We start from the raw sequence: 19,166 nt of genomic DNA on the forward strand, positions 1-19,166 counted from the left end.
TGTAAAATCGGGTCCAAACAGTATTACATATTTCTGGGAAAGTGTACGGGTCTTACAGCGAGGGGTTAGTGTTTTGGCAATGTGATGATTTTTTGAAAAACTTTGTTTTACTAACCCACTCAACTTTGTTTTGCGTCCCTCCAGGTTCAAGATAACAGAGCTTTGGTGGCCTCGAGGAATCCAACGGTGTTCTGACAGAATTCACAAAAGTAGGACTCACCCTCGGGTGTTACATCTTAGTAATTGTATCTTTAAAGCTTCTGAACTGTGTAAATGGTTACGTCACTCTCATGTGACGGCCAGCATGCCCTCCTTCGAGACGGGGTGTGTCAGTAAGAAATTAAAAATTGAATAAAATAGGTAGACAACAAAACCCTAATATCATATCATTAATATGCCTTTGAATCTTGACATTGACTGTATATTTATTCAAACCGCATAAGCTAGGTACTATGCATACATTTAAGGAAAAGGATCATCGCTGGATCCTTTTTCTAGGGATCCTAAGGATCCCATGATTTTATCTGTTTATTGTATATTGTGAGGTCAGTTTTTGTTAAGTACTATTTATATTTAATTTAAAATTTTAAATGTTGAAATGATTTCTGGCCGCACAATGTACAATAAACGATCATGATCACATGATCCCTAAAATCCCAAGGAAAATGATCCTGAAATAAGTTGTATAATAAATGAAGATAAAAGATACGAGAGAAATTATGAAGTAGTGAAGAGTCCTATTTTAAGAGAATTTCTTTAACATTTCTCAAGTTACACACCCAATGTCAAAATGTCATTAGAGGCATTTTAGGCATCCGAAAATACAGATTGGGTGAAATCAAATTAATTAATAAATTTTCGTAGTTAGAGCCTAGTCATTGAGTTTTTGTTAGGAAAAAGAGAAATTATAATGAGATTATTTTAAAGTGGGACTCTCTATAAACTATCTGTCATCTCATAATAACATTTATTTTTTCTTTCACATACTCTTATTAAATTTTTATTAATAAATTTATTTAATTTATTTGATCCGACAATAAAAAATTAAATGAGTGTGCAAAGAGTAAAATGGATATGTAGCAGTACCCTACAATTAAGATTGATTATCCTATGGAGATTAGGGATGACAATGGGGTGGATCAGGTTCGGATGTGCCATCCCCATACCTGAACCCGTTTATTTTCCTCGAACCCGAAACCGTAGAATCCCCGAACAGGTTTTCCCCATAACCGAACCCATTGGGCAATAGATTTTCTATCGGGCAACAGTTTTTCCCATTATAATATTTTTTATTATTAATTAAATAGCAAATTTTAAATAAAAAATTAAATAAATTACTGATACAATGCACATACAACATATATTAAATAAGATTAAATACTAAATAGTGTTATTAATACAATTGATACAAACAATGCATGTGATAAATATTGTTAAAAACGAGATTAATACTATTAATAATTGATAAGAATATAATTTATATTATTAATGATTATTGATAACTCTCTTCTCTATATAATAAATATTGATATTTTTTTATTAATTCAAAACAGTTCAATTTCGGGTATGAGTTCGAGAAGGATATCCCAATAACCATAACCAAATCTAAAATCGAAAAATTTATCCGACGGTTACCCATAATCATAAAATACCCGAAATTTAATCCTCAAAACAGAACCATTCGTATTAATTACCTACAGGGAACAAATTTGACGGATCAAGTTGCCATCCCTAATAGAGATTGAGTAATTTGACTCTTTTCTTGCTCAAATGAGGATTGTCATATACGGTCATATTATTTAATTCCTTTAATAACAAAAATTAGTAATAAAAATATTATTTAATAGTTGCCTCTCTTGGAGCAATGTACGCTCCACTTGTTACTATTATTAAAGCACCTCACCCCACCGGCAGTTTCCATACGAGTCCAAAACTGCAAAAGCAATAACGACGGAAAAATTAAAATGGAATCAACAAAATACCCCCAAATGCAAAAAGGGGTCCAGGTTCATCAATTACTAAACGGATTAGGATTCTCTCTCCTTTTCTTTTTATATTCTTTTATTTCCTTCTCTTATATTTTTTATTTTATTTTATAAAAAATTTAATATAAACTATTAACACAATTTAACCGTAACAATTTAAATAAAAAAAAGGAGAAAATCCTACTCCCCGCTGAACACCAAGATTTTGTACCTACACTCCCTATAAAATTAAGCCCCAAATCATGCTTTCCCACTCAAATCGCACCAACCTGAATTTGATATCCTGCTTCCTCTTGGTCCCTACCTGTCAAATTACACTTTTGATTCTTTCATTTTTTAATCCCACCAAATAATTCTCCATTATTATCAACTTAATTATAAACTCCTAACCAAAATCTGCTCCTTTGAAGCACCCAGAGAGCCAGAAATTAAAAACAGAGGCCTTTGGACCTTGGTCACCTCCTTCAATGGCGTCCATGGCCACCCTTTTCGTCAACACCCCCTACCACTCTCACTCTTTCCCCAAGCCGTCATCTGCCCATTTCGCCCCCGTCCTCAAGCTCTCAACCCATCTCGGGTCCAAGCCCAGGAACCGCCAAAGGCTCCGAATTTCAAACGGCTTGATCGAGCCGGACGGCGGGAAGCTGGCGGAGCTCTTCGTCGAGGAGTCGAAGAAAGGCGAGACGAAGAAAAAGGCGGCGGCGCTGCCGAGGATCAAGCTTTCAAGGATCGACCTCCAATGGGTTCACGTGATCAGCGAAGGCTGGTCGAGCCCTCTCCGCGGATTCATGAGAGAATCCGAGTTCCTCCAAACTCTTCATTTCAATTCGCTCCGACTCGATGACGGGTCGGTCGTGAATATGTCGGTGCCGATAGTCCTCGCCATCGACGACGCGCAGAAACGCCGTATCGGCCAGTCGACCCGGGTCGCGCTCGTCAACTCGGATGATAATCTGATCGCTATTTTGAAGGAGTAAGATGCTCTTCTATTTTCTTTTCACAGCTTTGCGTTTTCTTATATTTTATAAGGAATTGTTAATGACACTTTAAAAGTTTTATTTTGTACTGAAAATACACAGGAGGAGTGTAATGAAATTTTTGAAACTTTTGAAGGACGAATAACAGCTACCATATTGTTTTTTTTTAATGAATACGGGATAAGTTAAGTCTTGTACTGAGTTATTAATAATGTAGCTTAAATTTGTATTTATCGAGAATTTAACTTAAGATCATTAAATCATAAGAAAAAATCTTAAGATCGATTCTCGTCAAAATCAAGTTAGAATTACATTGTTACTAAATTCATTGTAAGGCGAAAATCACATCCTCTTAATATTATTTGTTAAAAAGAATTTATAAAAAAAAACATGTTTTGATGGTAAATATGAATTTTTGTCGGCCACTACAAACATACAAAATACCCATGTTAGATTTATGTAACGCTCTCCCAACCCCCCCCCTCACTAACCCACCCCACATTAGGGGTGGGTTCAAAAAACCGAAAACCGAACCAAATCGAACCGAATCAAATTAATTAAATTAATTTTTTTATTTAATTATTTGTTTTGGGTATTATTTTCTAAACCCAATTTGTAAATTAAAATGTGCTAAACCTAATGTGTTTCCAAACTTTAAGATCAAAATATTTAAAAAATGCCTATAAAAACTCTAAACCGTAACCTATTATTTCTCCCCATGTAAGGTTCCGGAACCAAACCTTCTCCTGAAGTACCTACATCCATCTCTATAGCACTGTCTACTTCTGCCCCAGTTTTCTTTTCCAAATCTACTCTCATATAACATGTAACAGAATCCATAAACATTTATTTCAGGTAGATTGCTTGCGTAATTTGTGATGGAAAAAAATCCAACACTAAATAAATCCAGCATTATTGTTTTTCCAAAAAAAAAAATAAAAAATCCAACACACACTAAATAAATCCAGCATTACTTTTACTAATCAAGTTGTCAACAAGCAATTAAAAGCAAACAACCCTGATCTTTGAACAACATCATACAATTTAACTTTTCTAAGTCATTTGTACGATTTTTGTGTTGTGAGGTTGTTAGTTTGGACTTTGGAAGACTTGATTGATGATTTTAGTTCAACTTTAAATGTTTATTTTCATTGTCTTTTATTCTAGTTAGAATGATTATGTTATGATTGTGTTGGAGATGTTAAAATTTTAAATTTCAATGTTTTTCATTTTTTGAAACAAAACAAAAAACCGAAATCGAACAGAAAAAAAACCGAACAAAAAAAAAACCGAAAAAAAATGAACCGAACCGATTTGAACCGAACCCACCCCTACCCCCATCACCACGCCCACGCTCCAACCCACCGCACAAAAAACCAATAAAAACTTTATCCAAATGGCAATAAAAACTTTATTAATTGGTTTAAATTTTGTTTAAAAATCTAAATAATTGTATTATTACACTTAGTGTATCTAATTGTGTTCTCAATACACTAAAAAATCTCTCATCCAAATGGTCTATGTGGTCTCCTATCGCATCTCACGTGATGAGAAAGACGATTTGTGGATGTTAGAAGTTGGATTCTTTTGAGTGAGCCCTAACGACATAGTAACTTATTCTCCCACTTTTGATATTAAACCTAATAGCTAGCGACCGTGCATTTTTGAACATTTTGAGTTACACTTGATTGAGCGGTAGGAATATTATGAAATCTTTTCTCTTGTCATTCAAGCTCGACATATGTCTAAAGAACAATTGGGGAATAATTGAAATTGAAAGCTTTGCTTTAATCTTTTATTGCTCAAATGATGGTTGTTTCTTAATCGTACACACTTCAGTAAATATTAGATCATCATATATTTACTGATGCAGTGCATTTGATCGTGTTATACTTTAAGCATTTGAATTAAATTTGTTGTCTCTTCGTACCTTATATATGTATATTTTATTTATTTATTGGGACCTAGAATTGGCTAGGGAGATGTGTTTCGTTAGTTTGTCGTAACATCCGATGAAGTTTAGGAAAATCCTGACATGGTATTTTTGTGGTGTTTACTCGGTCTCATTTGTTATTGTTTTCCCTGTTTGGTCTTATGGCCGTTCTATATTTATACTCCTCCTTCCTTAAAATATCTGTTAACACGTTACCTAAGTTTTCATTGCAACTTTTATCCCCACCATCGTGGCATTATACCATTGGGTTCTACAACATTGTTGCGATTTCCTTGCAATGATGTGGTTTGCATGTCGTATTTTTCTGGCCTATTACTGGTTGTATATGTATATCTATGTCATCATGTGATGCATACCATGTCGTGGAACACAGTGTGATAATGCTGTGGTGGTAGGGGGGAAGTTGGGAGGTGTAGTACTCTACTTTCTCGTTTATGTGTCTGACGATAAAACCTGAGTATGCGAACATGTTCTGCTCCTTTTGGATTCAAATTGTAGTTACTGTATGAAAATTGTACATCTTATCCCATGACTTACCATGGTTTCTAATACCTCGCTATTTTATTTATTTGGTCATATCAGTATTGAGATCTTTAAGCACCATAAAGAAGAACGTATTGCCCGCACTTGGGGAACAACTGCCCCTGGTTTGCCTTATGTTGATCAAGCCATAACCAATGCTGGAAACTGGCTGATTGGAGGTGACCTGGAGGTTCTAGAACCTATAAAGTACAACGATGGCCTTGATCGCTTCCGATTGTCTCCTGCACAACTCCGTGATGAATTTACAAAGCGCAATGCTGATGCTGTATTTGCGTTTCAGCTGCGAAATCCTGTTCACAATGGACATGCTTTGCTGATGACCGATACCCGTCGTCGGCTTCTTGAGATGGGATACAAGAACCCCATTCTCTTGCTTCATCCATTGGGAGGCTATACAAAGGCAGATGATGTTCCACTTAGTTGGCGAATGAAACAACATGAGAAGGTATAGAAACTTTTTGCTTGTTGAAAGCCCAAACTAAATTGCGTGCACTGATGCTGGAACCGATACATGTTGTGTAGAACTGCCTGTCCTTGGCCAAAAACTGATTCTGTTTGATATCATCTAATGTTCCCTCAGGTTCTTGAGGATGGTGTTCTTGATCCTGAGACGACTGTGGTTTCCATATTCCCCTCTCCCATGCACTATGCTGGCCCAACTGAGGTGCAGTGGCACGCAAAGGCTAGGATTAATGCAGGTGCTAACTTTTACATTGTTGGTCGGGACCCTGCAGGGATGGATCATCCAACAGAGAAGAGAGATCTGTATGATGCCGATCATGGCAAGAAAGTATTGAGTATGGCACCTGGACTGGAGAGACTTAACATCCTTCCCTTCAAGGTATATAAATTATTTGGCTGTGATACTTCTTGTCCTTCTTCTATGATATCTTTCGTCATCGTTAAGTTATTCCCTTGCAGGTTGCTGCTTATGATAAAACTCAAGGTAAAATGGCATTTTTTGATCCCTCAAGGCCTCAGGACTTCCTTTTCATATCCGGCACAAAGGTACATGTCCTTTTAATGTTATATCAAACAAGTTTCCTTACTGTTATAGCCAACCATTCAAAGTAGTATTTAAAGAAAAACACGTTGCGTTTTTGTTTTATCTCAAACAAGCTGCAAATTACTATGACAGATGCGAACGCTTGCAAGGAACAAAGAGAACCCTCCCGAAGGATTCATGTGCCCTAATGGCTGGAAGGTGCTTGTCGACTACTATGATAGTTTGGTTCCTGCGGACAACGACAAAGTCCCAGAAGCAGTTCCAGCTTAGATGGAGCTGATGCATCATATTGTACTTGCACTATTTGTTTGGGAGGTAGCTAATTTAGTCTCTTCTGTGCAATCAAGATTACTTGATCGCTAATTAGTCTCCTTTGTGTGATCAAGATTTTCCTAAGATTCTCTCACCAGTTTCTAATAAAACCATGTGAGGCATTGGTGCAGAGAAACGATGTTCGCCTCGACTGTAATTAACGCCCCGAAATTGCATCTTGCATCGCTGCATTTGTGCATGGCCGCGGTGCATTGTATCATACTGTGGTTTTCTTCTATAGAACATAGATTTTGCTATGCCTTTAATTTTGTCAAAACTTTCCTCTATTGTATGCACTGGCTATGATTTAAGGTGTTGAATCCAAAAGAAAAGCATGATCAAATCTAAATTTCTTGGATTACAGATTGAGTTCTGAACATTTTTAGATGTGAGAACTGTTGTGATTGGCTCATAGTTTGAGTTGGCAACAATTTTGATAGTTTAGCTTTATGTGCTACAGGGAAATGGTTGTAGCAAAGTGTTGTCTTTGTGTTTGTTTGCACGTAAATATGTATGCTTTCTATGCATGAAAAAGGTCTTCTTTATGTTTTCCATTTGCATTCTTCACATGAAGGTGGCGTGTGGAATGATAAAGGAAAAGCAAGGTTTGCTTTTTACTTTGGAGACATAATCATCATGGAAGCCTTAATAGCTGGGGGATGAAAATGATGGCCTTTATTTAAATGCAAGGAATTGCTTGCATTGGATATAAAAGGAATGCTTTCCGAGTGTGAAGAAAAGAGGAGTGCATCCGGAAAACACAGAGGGAAAAGAAAATAGAGTGAGAGTGAGAAACTCTTGGGGAGAGTGAGGCTCTTGGAAAAATTCTGTGAGTGTACAAGAGATTGGGGTTTGGGTTATGTCAATTTAACTCATGTATATTTTGTATTAGTTATTCTCATAGTGAAGAGCAATATCTCTCCGGGGACGTAGGCAGGTTTTTGCCGAACCTCGTAATTCTCTTGGTGTCTTTATTTCTTGTATTTTAAATTGTTCAACTGTGGGTTTATAAGTTGGTGAGATAACAGGCCAAAGCACAACAAGAACTAGCATTCATTCTACACACATACCATCAGCGCAGCTCTTCCGCCTCTGACTATGCCACAACAATCCCGCGCCACCCATCCAAAATATTACACACTGAATTTTATTTGACTGCTCCATAATATTACACACTGAATTCTATATTACTCGAATTTCGGGGTGGGGGCTGGTTTGAACTTGGGTGCAATGCTACGGGGACTTTGCCTCGGCCAGCTGCTCTAACTCACGTTTGCTATCCCTCTTCCATAGCCGAATATTGGCTTAGCAGGAACTGGTATGAACTTGAAAACCCAACAAATTGGCCAAGATATGGCTGCAATGCCAAAGCATGCACCCCATTGTCCCCAACTTAACCGCTCTGTATTTGCAAACTTGTTCAGAAGTTCCACCATAACCACCTGAAATGCAATTGTTACGACGACGATGCCCCAAAACAGCCTGTTACGCTGACTCCCTTTGAAGACATTGATCCTTTCCATATCTCTTGAATTAAACTCATTAAACACTTGGCAAAGCACAAATATATTGAAGATCAATGTGTTGTTTACCTTCTCACTAACACCAAATATTGATCTGCCCTTGAACTGCAAGATCAAGAGCACAACTATCTGGAACAAAGCTTGGGTTAGAAGGTTCCTCCACATGATGTTGGTGATCACAGGATCCGTCTGACCCACGGGTGGTTTTTCCATGAGCTCTTTGGTTGGCTTATCGGTGGCGAGAGCCAGAGCAGCCATTGTGTCCATAATCAAATTCACCCACAGCAACTGGACCGCTGTTAAAGGTACTTCGCCAGCCGAGGCAGCTGTCACAAAGTTGACCACAAAGTTGCAACATTTATTGTCAGCTGGAATTGAACGAACTTTTGGATGTTGGCATAAACTCCTCTTCCCCATCTTAAAACAGTCACCAAAGTTGCAAAATTGTCATCTAAAATGACAATATCTGAGCTCTCCTTGGCCACTTCCGTTCCCTGAATCCCCATCGAGAGTCCTATGTCCGCTTCTTTCAGTGCGGGTGCATCATTCGTGCCATCACCTGTCACAGCTACTACATTGCCTTTCTGTTTCAAGCACTGCACCATCAGAAGCTTATCAAATGGCGAAGACCTTGCCATCACGTGAATTCCATCAACTTTCTGCATTCTTTGCTCCGACGTGTAGTTGCGAAATTCTACGCCTTCTACCACTACTTCCTTGGCTTCCTGGTCAGGCCGCAGTATCCCGCACTCGCTAGCTATTGCTTTAGCGGTGAAAACATTGTCACCAGTGATCATTTTCACCTGCACCCCAGCTAACTGGCAAGCTTCTACTTCTTCCCTCACTCCTGGCCGACATGGATCCTTTAGACCTACCAATCCTAAGAGGATCAAGCTACTTTCTTCGAGCTTTTCGTCTAAGAGGATCGAGCTACTTTCTTCAAGCTTTTCATACTTCTTTTCGTCATTAATGTGCTTATCCTGAACTTGTTTGTGTGCAAAAGCAATGCATCGGAGACTGCTTGCTGCCATGCCTTGAATAATCTCCTCAAACTTCAACCTTTCATCATCATTCAGATTTTTCATGACACCAGACGCATCGTAGTAACTCGAGCATATTTCTAGTATCATTTCTGCAGCTACTTTCCAATGCACATGGGTAGTATTGTTCGCCTTCCTTCTCATCAAAACCCCACTTCGTTTCTTATGGGAATTGAAGACTTCAACATGTTGAATGACACATTGCTTCTTCAATTCCTCCATGTCCATCTGCAGCTCCAGAGTAGCCCATGAAAGAATGGCTTTTTCAGTAGGACTGCCCGAAAACTCAAATCCCGATCCTGAACTAGGCCTATAAACACTACCAGTTGTGTTAAACGCTACTCCTTCTCGAATTAAATCGAGAAGATAATGAGAAATTGATGAATAACCAACATCATCTTCCACAGATTCCTGTCCAAGCCAAAACTTTGTAACCTTCATCTCGTTGAGTGTCAATGTGCCCGTCTTGTCTGTACAAATCACGGTGGCACGTCCCATAGTTTCGCAAGCAGAGAGCCTCCTTACCAATGCTTGGTCCGCCATCATCTTCTTCATCGAATAAGCGAGAGTCAGAGTGACAGCCAACGGGAAGCCTTCAGGAATTGCAATCACAACAACAATAACCGCAACTGCGACCATGTCCACCACAGCATTCATCGTATCTCCAATCTTCGTCTTGCTGCCCTCAAACTTACCAAATTCACTCTTGTTCTTCGTGTTGCCTGTGAAGTAACGCGCTAGCAAGACCACGAAAACTATGAATGCAACACCCAAGCCAATCTTTGCCATCAGCGGGGTTAGTTTACTTAGCCGCGCTTGTAATGGCGTCTGCTGATCACTGGTGTCACGGCTGATCAAGCTCATCATTTCGCCCCACGTCGAGTTCATGCCGACTGAAGCCACAAGAAATTCACCATGTCCATCGACCGCCTTGGTTCCTGAAAACAAGAACGGATTCTGGCCGCCATTAACTTCCACATGCTCACTCTCCCCCGTCATGCTTGATTCGTCCACGCGCAAAGAATGTCCGCGCAAGAACAATCCATCAGCAGGAACTTGATCTCCAATCTTCAAGAACACAACATCTCCAACAACAATATCAAAGTTTGAAATCTGTCACCGCCTCCCGCCTCTCACAATATCAATTGGAATGTCCTCACTTGCTTTGGACAACTTCCGGAACTGCTTGCTCTGCCTGTAGTCACTAAAGGCGGATATAGCCACGATAAGAAAAACCGCGACAGAGATGCTTCCCCCGTCATACCATCCATTTTTTAGTCCATGCTGCTTTATGCCGAATCCAAGTGAGAGCGCGGCGCAACCTAAGAGGATGACAATGGTAAGATCCTTAGAAGCTTGCCATAAAAAATGGAAGAGGCTTTTTGAAGGTGGCTTCTTGTAAGTGTTTGAACCAAACACTTCCAGCCGGCGAGCAATATTGTCACCATCATCATCGATGCCACGCTCAGTGTCGGTTTGAAGAGCCGATACAACGCCATCGATGCCTTCGAGCTCTTGAAGAAGGTGTAGGTTTTTCTCCTTGATGAGTTGAGTGAGGCATTTGTTATCAATTTTGAAGTCATTGTTGAGGTGACAAAGTTCCATTGGAAGCTAAGGGCAAAGTATGATTGGTTGTGACAGAATCAACTATTGAGAGTGTTATATATAGGGGTGGTTTGGGAGTGAGGTGCTTAAAAAAAAAACACCCATGAAAAAAAGCGATGGTTTTAAGTGTTTGGTAAACTGAAAAAAAATGGCTTATTTTGGAAGCTGCTGTGAGAATAAGCTGAAATCAAAGGAAAAAGCTGAAGCTGCTTGCAACTTTGGAAAACTGGCTTTTTTTTCAAAGCACACGGAGCTACAATGCTCCTTTAATGAAAAGATCCACTATCAGACTGCTTTTTTTTCCAAAAGCACTTTTACAAAAAAATCTGAATCCGCTTATGTACAACCTAATTTTAAATCTGAATCCGCTTAGTGTAAGTGTCAATTATAGATAATTAATTTATATTCCAATATTGACCCAAAAATAAAAGTTATATTCCAATAGGCACTACTACTGCTTTATTTTATTTTTTATTCTCAGCCTAAGTGTCAATTAGAGATAATAAGTTTATATTCCACTAGTGCTTTATTTTTTGTTATTTTATTTTTAGCGTAAATGTCATTAGAGAAACAAATTTATGAGTAAATTATATAAAATTACCATAATTATTGATCGAACCAAAATTTCATGTCTCATGTTTTAAACATTGCAATATCATAACTCAACTTACGTTAAATTTTATGTTAATTTAATTGTTAAGTGATGACTTGGCAGATGCGGGGCCCACACATTTGTCAACTGGAATAAAAAATTAATTTTATTTAACCATTAAAATTAATTAAAAAACCTTTCTCATCAAGACCGTCTGTTTTCTCGATCGATTCTCGTCCCTCCGATTACTCTTGAGAACCGACGAGATGATGAAGAAAGAAGAAGAAATAAACAGGGCCTCAAGGCTCTCTCCTCCACACACTGCCGCATGCAGACCTACGCCCTCGTCTGGGTTGACTCCGCCCATAAGATACACTACCGGGTCGAGAAGGTCGGCGGCGAGAACCCGACGTGGAACGATCGGTTCCTCTTCAAGGTCCCGTCCAGATTTCTCCCAAGCAAGACCTCCAAGGTCTCCGTCCAATCTACGCCGTGGGCTGTTTCAGCGATCACCTCGTCGGCACCGTTCGATTTCTAATCAACGACTTTCTCGACGTCGCGTCCAAGGTTCCGTCGTTTACAGATATCCAGATTCGGAGACCTTTTGGAAGATTCCAAGACGTGTTGAAGGTGGCTGCGATGGTGATCGACGGTTCCTATTTGGCTTCGGCGGTGATAGAGCTTTCTGCGGTCGGGTACCGTGACCTGATGGGAAAATGATAGAGCTTCTGGCGCTGGCTACGCGACAACATGATGAGCGAATCGAAGGATTACTCCGGCGATTTGAAGGAGAACTCTTGCACTGAGTCGCTGGAGAACTCGGACGTCGGCGGTGGTGAAGTTTGTCGAGAGACTCCATGGATTGAGAGAGAATTAGGGATTTGTAAAACTCTGCAACGAAGGTGAGAGAAGGAGAAGGGATGGAGGAGGAAGAGAACTAAGAAACAGGGGAAAGAGAAACGGTGTCGTAGAGGAGAGGGGTTCTTTTTTTAATTAACTTTTACTTTTTCCAAAAACAAAAAAATCTTGGTTTATTAATAATTAATTAATTTTTTATTTCAATTGGCAAATGAGTGGGTTCCACATATGCCACGTCATCACTTAACAATCAAATTAACAGTTAACGGAGATCTAACATTACAATGAAATCATAAGTCGAAATCATAAGTTGAGGTATAATATTGCAATGTTTAAAACATGAGATACGAAATTATGGTTCGACCCATAGTTAAGGTAGTTTTGTGTAATTCACCCTTATTATTCTAATAGCCTTTATGCACATGCTTACATAGATGCAAGGGGCTATGCCCTCCAAACCAACTAAGGGAAGTCGTGTTGTTCTAGGATAACACCAAACCAATTAGAACCAACTCAAACTAACTCACATGAAATATATCAAATGGAATGCAAGAAAAAAAAAATATAAAAGACATCAAGATTTTAACGAGGTTCTTCTAAACTGAAACATTCTCGGAGCAGTAGGAGCTTATCCAATAACCCATTATCAACTAAATTGAAGTTTACAAAGTGTTGACAATCTCACAACCCAATACACTCCATAACTCTCACACATCAAATAAACAAATAAATAAGAAAATATAATGAATAATTTACTGTCTATACATAACTCAAAGCTATTACGATGAGCACTTTCTTCTTCTCTTCAAGGTGGGGCTGCGACACTCCTTTTTTTTCTTTCTCTGTTGCTCTAAAACAAGGGCAGCAGTTGCCGCCAATTAAAACCTGATTTCTTCATCAGAAAAATATCCATTGGAAGTTGCATGAGAAATTGCTTGAACTTGGCAACGTTGGCGCTATTTTTGACAGTATCTCAATTATAACTTCATACATTATTTTTAAAATATTTTAATTTTATTGCAATCTCACACATTCGTTCATTGACGGTTAAACAATTACGTGATATATATAAAATTCACATGTTTTGCTCACATAGCAAATAAAAATAATTAAATATTAAAACCAAAACAAAATTAAAAATTACAAGGAGCCAACCCACTTCTTCCCAGAGAGAGAAGGCATCCAATCAACCCACTTGCAACCTCTCTCGATCTCTCTCCAATTTCCTACTCATCACCTTCTTCGACCTTCTCTCTCACCTAACTTATAATACAGAAATACCTATCTACTTTTGATCCCCACAACCCAGACCAAATTGAACTTAATACACCTCCTGTAAAACCCTGGGAGACACGAGATTGAGACAGTCACACGTCATGATCTCTCTCCAAATGTTGCTCCGATCTACTACCTCCTAACGTGGAATTCTCTGATAAATCACCTCTGATGCCATTTTTGGCAACATCACTTACTTCTCGTTGAGCGCCATAATCTGCTTGGCGTCTAGTTTTGGATACCCCATTTCAGTGATATGAGCGTGGATAAACTGAAGGCTCGGAAAACCCCTTTGATTGAAACCAAATAAAAAACCCAATTGATTGAACCAAATAAAAACCCTCATTTGATTGAAACCAACTAAAAAAACCATTTGGTTGAAACCAAATAAAAAACCCCCTTCGCATTCACTTGTATACAAATCAAACAACCAAAATCAAAAACCCCATTTCATTGAAACCTAACAAAAGAAAAAAAGAACAAAAATTTGAAAAATACAACCCAGATCAAGAACAATGGCGAAAATGATCAGTGGGTTTTATGGTTATGGAAATATGAAATAAAATGATCAGTGGGTTTTATGGTTATGGAAATATGAAATAGCTAGTACCATGACCATCCGTACGGCCCTTAGTTCTTCCATGGAGCTTAAGGCTGGTTTGTTATTGCTGTACTTTGAAAAAAAACTGCTTCTGCTGTGCTGTGAGAATAAGCAGCTGTGAAATAAAGCAGTAGAGTGTTTAGTAAACTTTTTTGTAAAAGTGCTTTTGAAAAGAAAAAAAAGCAGTATTATAGTGTGTAGTAAACTTTTATGTAAAACAGATGTGAAAAAAATTCGGTTTTTCAAAGCTAGGTTTTGCAGCTTCCTGTTTTTGGCTTTCTTCACCTAAAACTATTAAAAAAAGATGAAGTTGAATGTTTACCAAACACAAAAAAGCTGCCAGCTTTTTTCTATACCAGCTTTTTTAAGAATTACCTCAGTACCAAACCAGGGCTTAGACTGGTCGATTTGGTAGAACATCCGACTTTCATCTGCTCGATAGCATTTGCAAAATATCGAAAGGAAACAAGCACATCAAATAAAATATAAAATAAACTAAAACAGAAATTATCAGAAGAAGAAGGAAGACGAAGAGACGAAGAGATGAAGATATGGTGTTCGAATCTCGCCATGCGTCACGAATTAGATGATTGGCACAATTCGACATTTTAATTATTATGGGCGCTACTTGCCACCCAAACCAACTGAGGGAAGTCGCATCTATCCCATTTTAAGCACCTGTAATGTCATTACAAATATAGAATGTAAAAGGACCTCGTCATGTGTCACGAATTAGATGGCAAGTACAATTCGACATTTTTATTATGACGAGCGCTACTTGTCACCCAAACCAACTGAGGGAAGTTGCATCCGCCAATCGCAAGCACCTACATTGTCATTATGAATATAGAATGTGGAAAAATCTCGCCATGCGTTACAAATTAGATGGCAAGTACAATTAAGCATTTTTATTATTACGGAGACTACTTGCCAACCAAACCAACTTAGGGAAGTCACATTCGTCCAATCACAAGCACCTCATTATAGATATAGAATCTAGAAGAATCTTGTCATGCCTCACAAATTAGATGGCAAGCACAATTCGGTATTTTTATTATTACGGGCTCTACTTATCACTGAAACCAACTGTGAAGTTTATTTTTACTCCAAATGGTTAAATATAAATTTTATATCAGCCGTCTGGGGTAGGCTTATCAAATCAAAGCTTGGAAATTTTGTTTAGGGAGCTGCTGTGTTTCCTTTTTATTTTTTTTATTTTTATTTTTAGTGTAAGTGTCAATTATTGATAATTAAGTTTATATTCCAATAGGTTCTATTGCTTTATTTTATTTTTTTATTCTTAACGTAAGTGTCAATTAGAGATAATAACTTTATATTCTTTATTTTTGTTATTTTATTCTTAGTGTAAGTGTCATTAGAGAAATATATTTATATTCTACTAGTCTTTATGCACACATTAACACAGATGCAAGGGGCTATGCCACCCAAACCAACTGAGGTAAGTCGCATCCATCTCATCGTATGTCATTATAGATATAAAACCTCGCCATGCGTCACAAATTAGATGACAAGCACAATTCGACATATCTATTATTACGGGCGCTACTTGCCACCCAAACCAACTGAGGGAAGTCGCATTCGTCCCATCGTAAGCACCTACAATATCATTATAGATGTAGAATCTCGCCATGCATCACGAATTTGATGATTGACACAATTCGACATTTTTATCATTACGGGCGCTACTTGCCACCCAAACCAACCGAGGGAAGTCGCATTTGTTCCATTGCAAGCACCTATAATGTCATTATAGATATATAATGTAGAAGAATCTCGCCATGCGTCACGAATTAGATGGCAGGTACAATTCGGCATTTTTATTATGACGGGAGCTACTTGCCACTCAAATCAACTGAGGGAAGTTGCATCTGCCAATCATAAGCAATTACAATGTCATTATAAATATAGAATGTAGATGAACCTCGCCATGCATCACGAATTAGATGGCAGGTACTATTAAGCATTTTTATTATTACGGGGCTACTTGCCACCCAAATCAACTGAGGGAAGTTGCATTCATCCAATCACAAGCACCTCATTGTAGATATCGAATGTAGAAGAATCTCGTCATACGTCACAAATTAGATGACAGAAATAATTAGACATTTTTATTATTACGGGAGCTACTTGTCACTGAAACCAACTGAAGTTTCTTTTTGCTCCAAATGGTTAAATATAAATTTTACATTAGCCGTCCGAGGTAAGCTTATATAATCAAAACTTGGAAATTTTGTTTAGGGAGTTGTTGTGCTTCCTTTATATTTTGTTTTTAGTTTTTAGTGTAAGTGTCAATTAGAGATAATTAAGTTTATATTCCAATAGGCACTACTACTTTATTTTATTTTTTTATTCTTAGCGTAAGTGTCAATTAGAGATAATAAATTTATATTCCACTAGTGCTTTATCTTTGTTATTTTATTTTTAGCGTAAGTGTCATTAGAGAAATAAATTTATATTCTACTAGTCTTTATGCACAAGCTAACACGTATGCAAGGGGCTATGCCGCCCAAACCAACCGAGGGAAGTCGCATCCATCCCATCGCATGTCATTATAGATATAGAATCTCGCCATGCATCACAAATTAGATGACAAGCACAATTCGACATATGTATTATTACGGGTGCTACTTGCCACCCACACTGGCGAAGCTACATAGGGGCAAGGAGGGGCAGCCACCCCTCCGGTCAGCGGAAATCGCCATGAAAGCGAGAATTCGGCCCCTCCGATCTTCTGAACATGCTGAAATTTGGGAGCGCTGCGCTGCTGAGTTTTAATTTTATTGATGTGGTCTTCTTTTAGAAACGCACTACCAGCGCACCATTTTAATTCTCTTCCATCTCTCTCATTTGTTTAGACTATAGAAATACAAAAGGTTGATGTTTGTTATTGTTCTTTTTCAATCATTGTTATTACTTCTAGTATTTAAAATTATAATACAAAAGATTGATGTTTGTTATTGTTTTTTCTCTATTCTTGTTATTATTTCTAGTATTTAAAATTATTGTATATTTTGTTCTTTAATTCTTGAGAAATGATGATTTTGAGAACTTGATTCAAATATACAAAACTTTTGTGAGGAAAATGATATTAGTGTTCTTATTATGTGAGAGATGTTTTTGCTTTTATTGAGAGAGATGTTTATATTGCAATAGATGTACAACAATTGTGTGATAGTTTGATTTTTATATTGACATGCTTTTATTGATAATGAGCCTATTATGCGACCGTTTCAGGACATGAAGCATTGCCGGCAACAATTGTAAGTTGTTTGTATTGATAAATTATTAACGACATTAATATTGTCTATTCTCTAAAAGAATTTGATTGCCTACATTTTTTTTGGAATCTATTATGCTTTTAAATTTCGCCCCTCCCCTCGAAAATTCCTGACTTCGCCACTAGCCACCCAAACCAACTGAGAGAAGTTGCAACCGTCCCATCACAAGCACCTACAATGTCGTTATAGATATAGAATCTCGCCATGTGTAACGAATTAGATGATTGGCACAATTCGACATTTTTATTATTACGGGCGCTACTTGCCACCCAAACCAACTAAGGGAAGTCGCATCTATCCCATTGCAAGCACCTGTAATGTCATTATAGATATAAAATGTAGAAGAATCTTGCCATGCATCACGAATTAGATGGTAGGCACAATTCGACATTTTTATTATGAGGGCGCTACTTGCCACCCGAACCAACTGAGGGAAGTTGCATCCGCCAATCGCAAGCACCTACAATGTCATTATAAATATAGAATGTAGAAGTATCTCGCCAAGGGTCACGAGTTAGATGGCAGGTACAATTAAGCATTTTTTTTTATTACGGGGGCTACTCGCCACGCAAACCAACTGAGGGAAGTCGGATTCGTCCAATCACAAGCACCTCATTGTAGACAAAACAATGTAGAAGAATCTCGTCATGCGTTACGAATTAGATGACAGGCACAATTCGACATTTTTATTATTACGGGCGCTACCTGCCATTGAAACCAACTGAAGTTTCTTTTTGCTCCAAATGGTTAGATATAAATTTTACATCAGCCGTCCGAGGTAAGCTTATCTAATCAAAGCTTGGAAATTTTGTTTAGGAAGTTGTTGGGCTTCCTTTTTACTTTATATTTTCTTTTTTGTGTAAGTGTCAATTAGAGATAATTAAGTTTATATTCCAATAGGCACTACTGCTTTATTTTTGTTATTTTATTTTTAGCGTAAGTGTCATTATAGAAATAAATTTATATTCTACTAGTCTTTATGCACAAGCTAACACAGATGCAAGGGCTATGCCGCCCAAACCAATTGAAGGAAGTCGCATCCGTCCCATCACATGTCATTATAGATATAGAATCTCGCCACGGGTCACAAATTATATGACAAGCACAATTCGACATATGTATTATTACGGGTGCTACTTCCACCCAAACCAATTGATGGAAATCGTATCCGTCCCATCGCAAGCACCTACAATGTTATTATAGATATAGAATCTCACCATGCATCACGAATTAGATGACTGGCACAATTCGACATTTGTATTATTATGGGCGCTACTTGCCACCCAAACCAATTGAGGGAAGTCGCATTTGTCCCATTGCAAGCACGTGTAATGTCATTATAGATATAGAATGTAGCAGAATCTCGCCATGCATCATGAATTAGATGCCAGGCACAATTCAACATTTTTATTATGACAAGCGTTACTTGCCACCCAAAAACACTGAGGGAAGTTGCATTCACAAATCGCAAGCACCTACAATGTCATTATAAATATAGAATGTAGAAGAATCTCGCCATGCGTTATGAATTAGATTGCAGGCCCAATTTTGCATTTTTATTATTACGGGTGCGAGTTGCCATTGAAACCAATTGAA

At 38.0% G+C, this 19,166-nt stretch overlaps 1 protein-coding gene and 2 pseudogenes across 1 annotated transcript; 2 read left to right on the forward strand and 1 right to left on the reverse strand.

The window, feature by feature from the left end:
• The first annotated feature begins 2,177 nt into the window (after positions 1-2,177).
• LOC126596919 (ATP sulfurylase 1, chloroplastic-like) lies at positions 2,178-7,034 on the forward strand. Its single transcript, XM_050263620.1, has 5 exons — positions 2,178-2,958; positions 5,499-5,904; positions 6,040-6,300; positions 6,381-6,467; positions 6,598-7,034. The coding sequence occupies exons 1-5, from the start codon at positions 2,453-2,455 to the stop codon at positions 6,733-6,735; spliced, it is 1,398 nt and encodes a 465-aa protein (XP_050119577.1). The 5' UTR covers positions 2,178-2,452; the 3' UTR covers positions 6,736-7,034.
• An 889-nt stretch (positions 7,035-7,923) lies between these two features.
• On the reverse strand, positions 7,924-10,945 carry LOC126596918 (putative calcium-transporting ATPase 13, plasma membrane-type; annotated as a pseudogene).
• Positions 10,946-11,724: 779 nt separating this feature from the next.
• LOC126596920 (uncharacterized) lies at positions 11,725-12,599 on the forward strand (annotated as a pseudogene).
• Positions 12,600-19,166: the final 6,567 nt, after the last annotated feature.

Source organism: Malus sylvestris, chromosome 13 (assembly GCF_916048215.2).
Source record: "Malus sylvestris chromosome 13, drMalSylv7.2, whole genome shotgun sequence".
Taxonomy (NCBI): Eukaryota; Viridiplantae; Streptophyta; class Magnoliopsida; order Rosales; family Rosaceae; genus Malus; species Malus sylvestris.

Bases quoted from the DNA above. Each gene is read 5' to 3' on its own strand.
- LOC126596919 (XM_050263620.1), top strand. From the start codon at position 2,453: ATGGCGTCCATGGCCACCCTTTTCGTCAACACCCCCTACCACTCTCAC. The intron at 6,301-6,380 runs GTATATAAATTA...ATTCCCTTGCAG, and splicing joins TTAACATCCTTCCCTTCAAG to GTTGCTGCTTATGATAAAAC. The intron at 6,468-6,597 runs GTACATGTCCTT...TTACTATGACAG, and splicing joins TTTTCATATCCGGCACAAAG to ATGCGAACGCTTGCAAGGAA.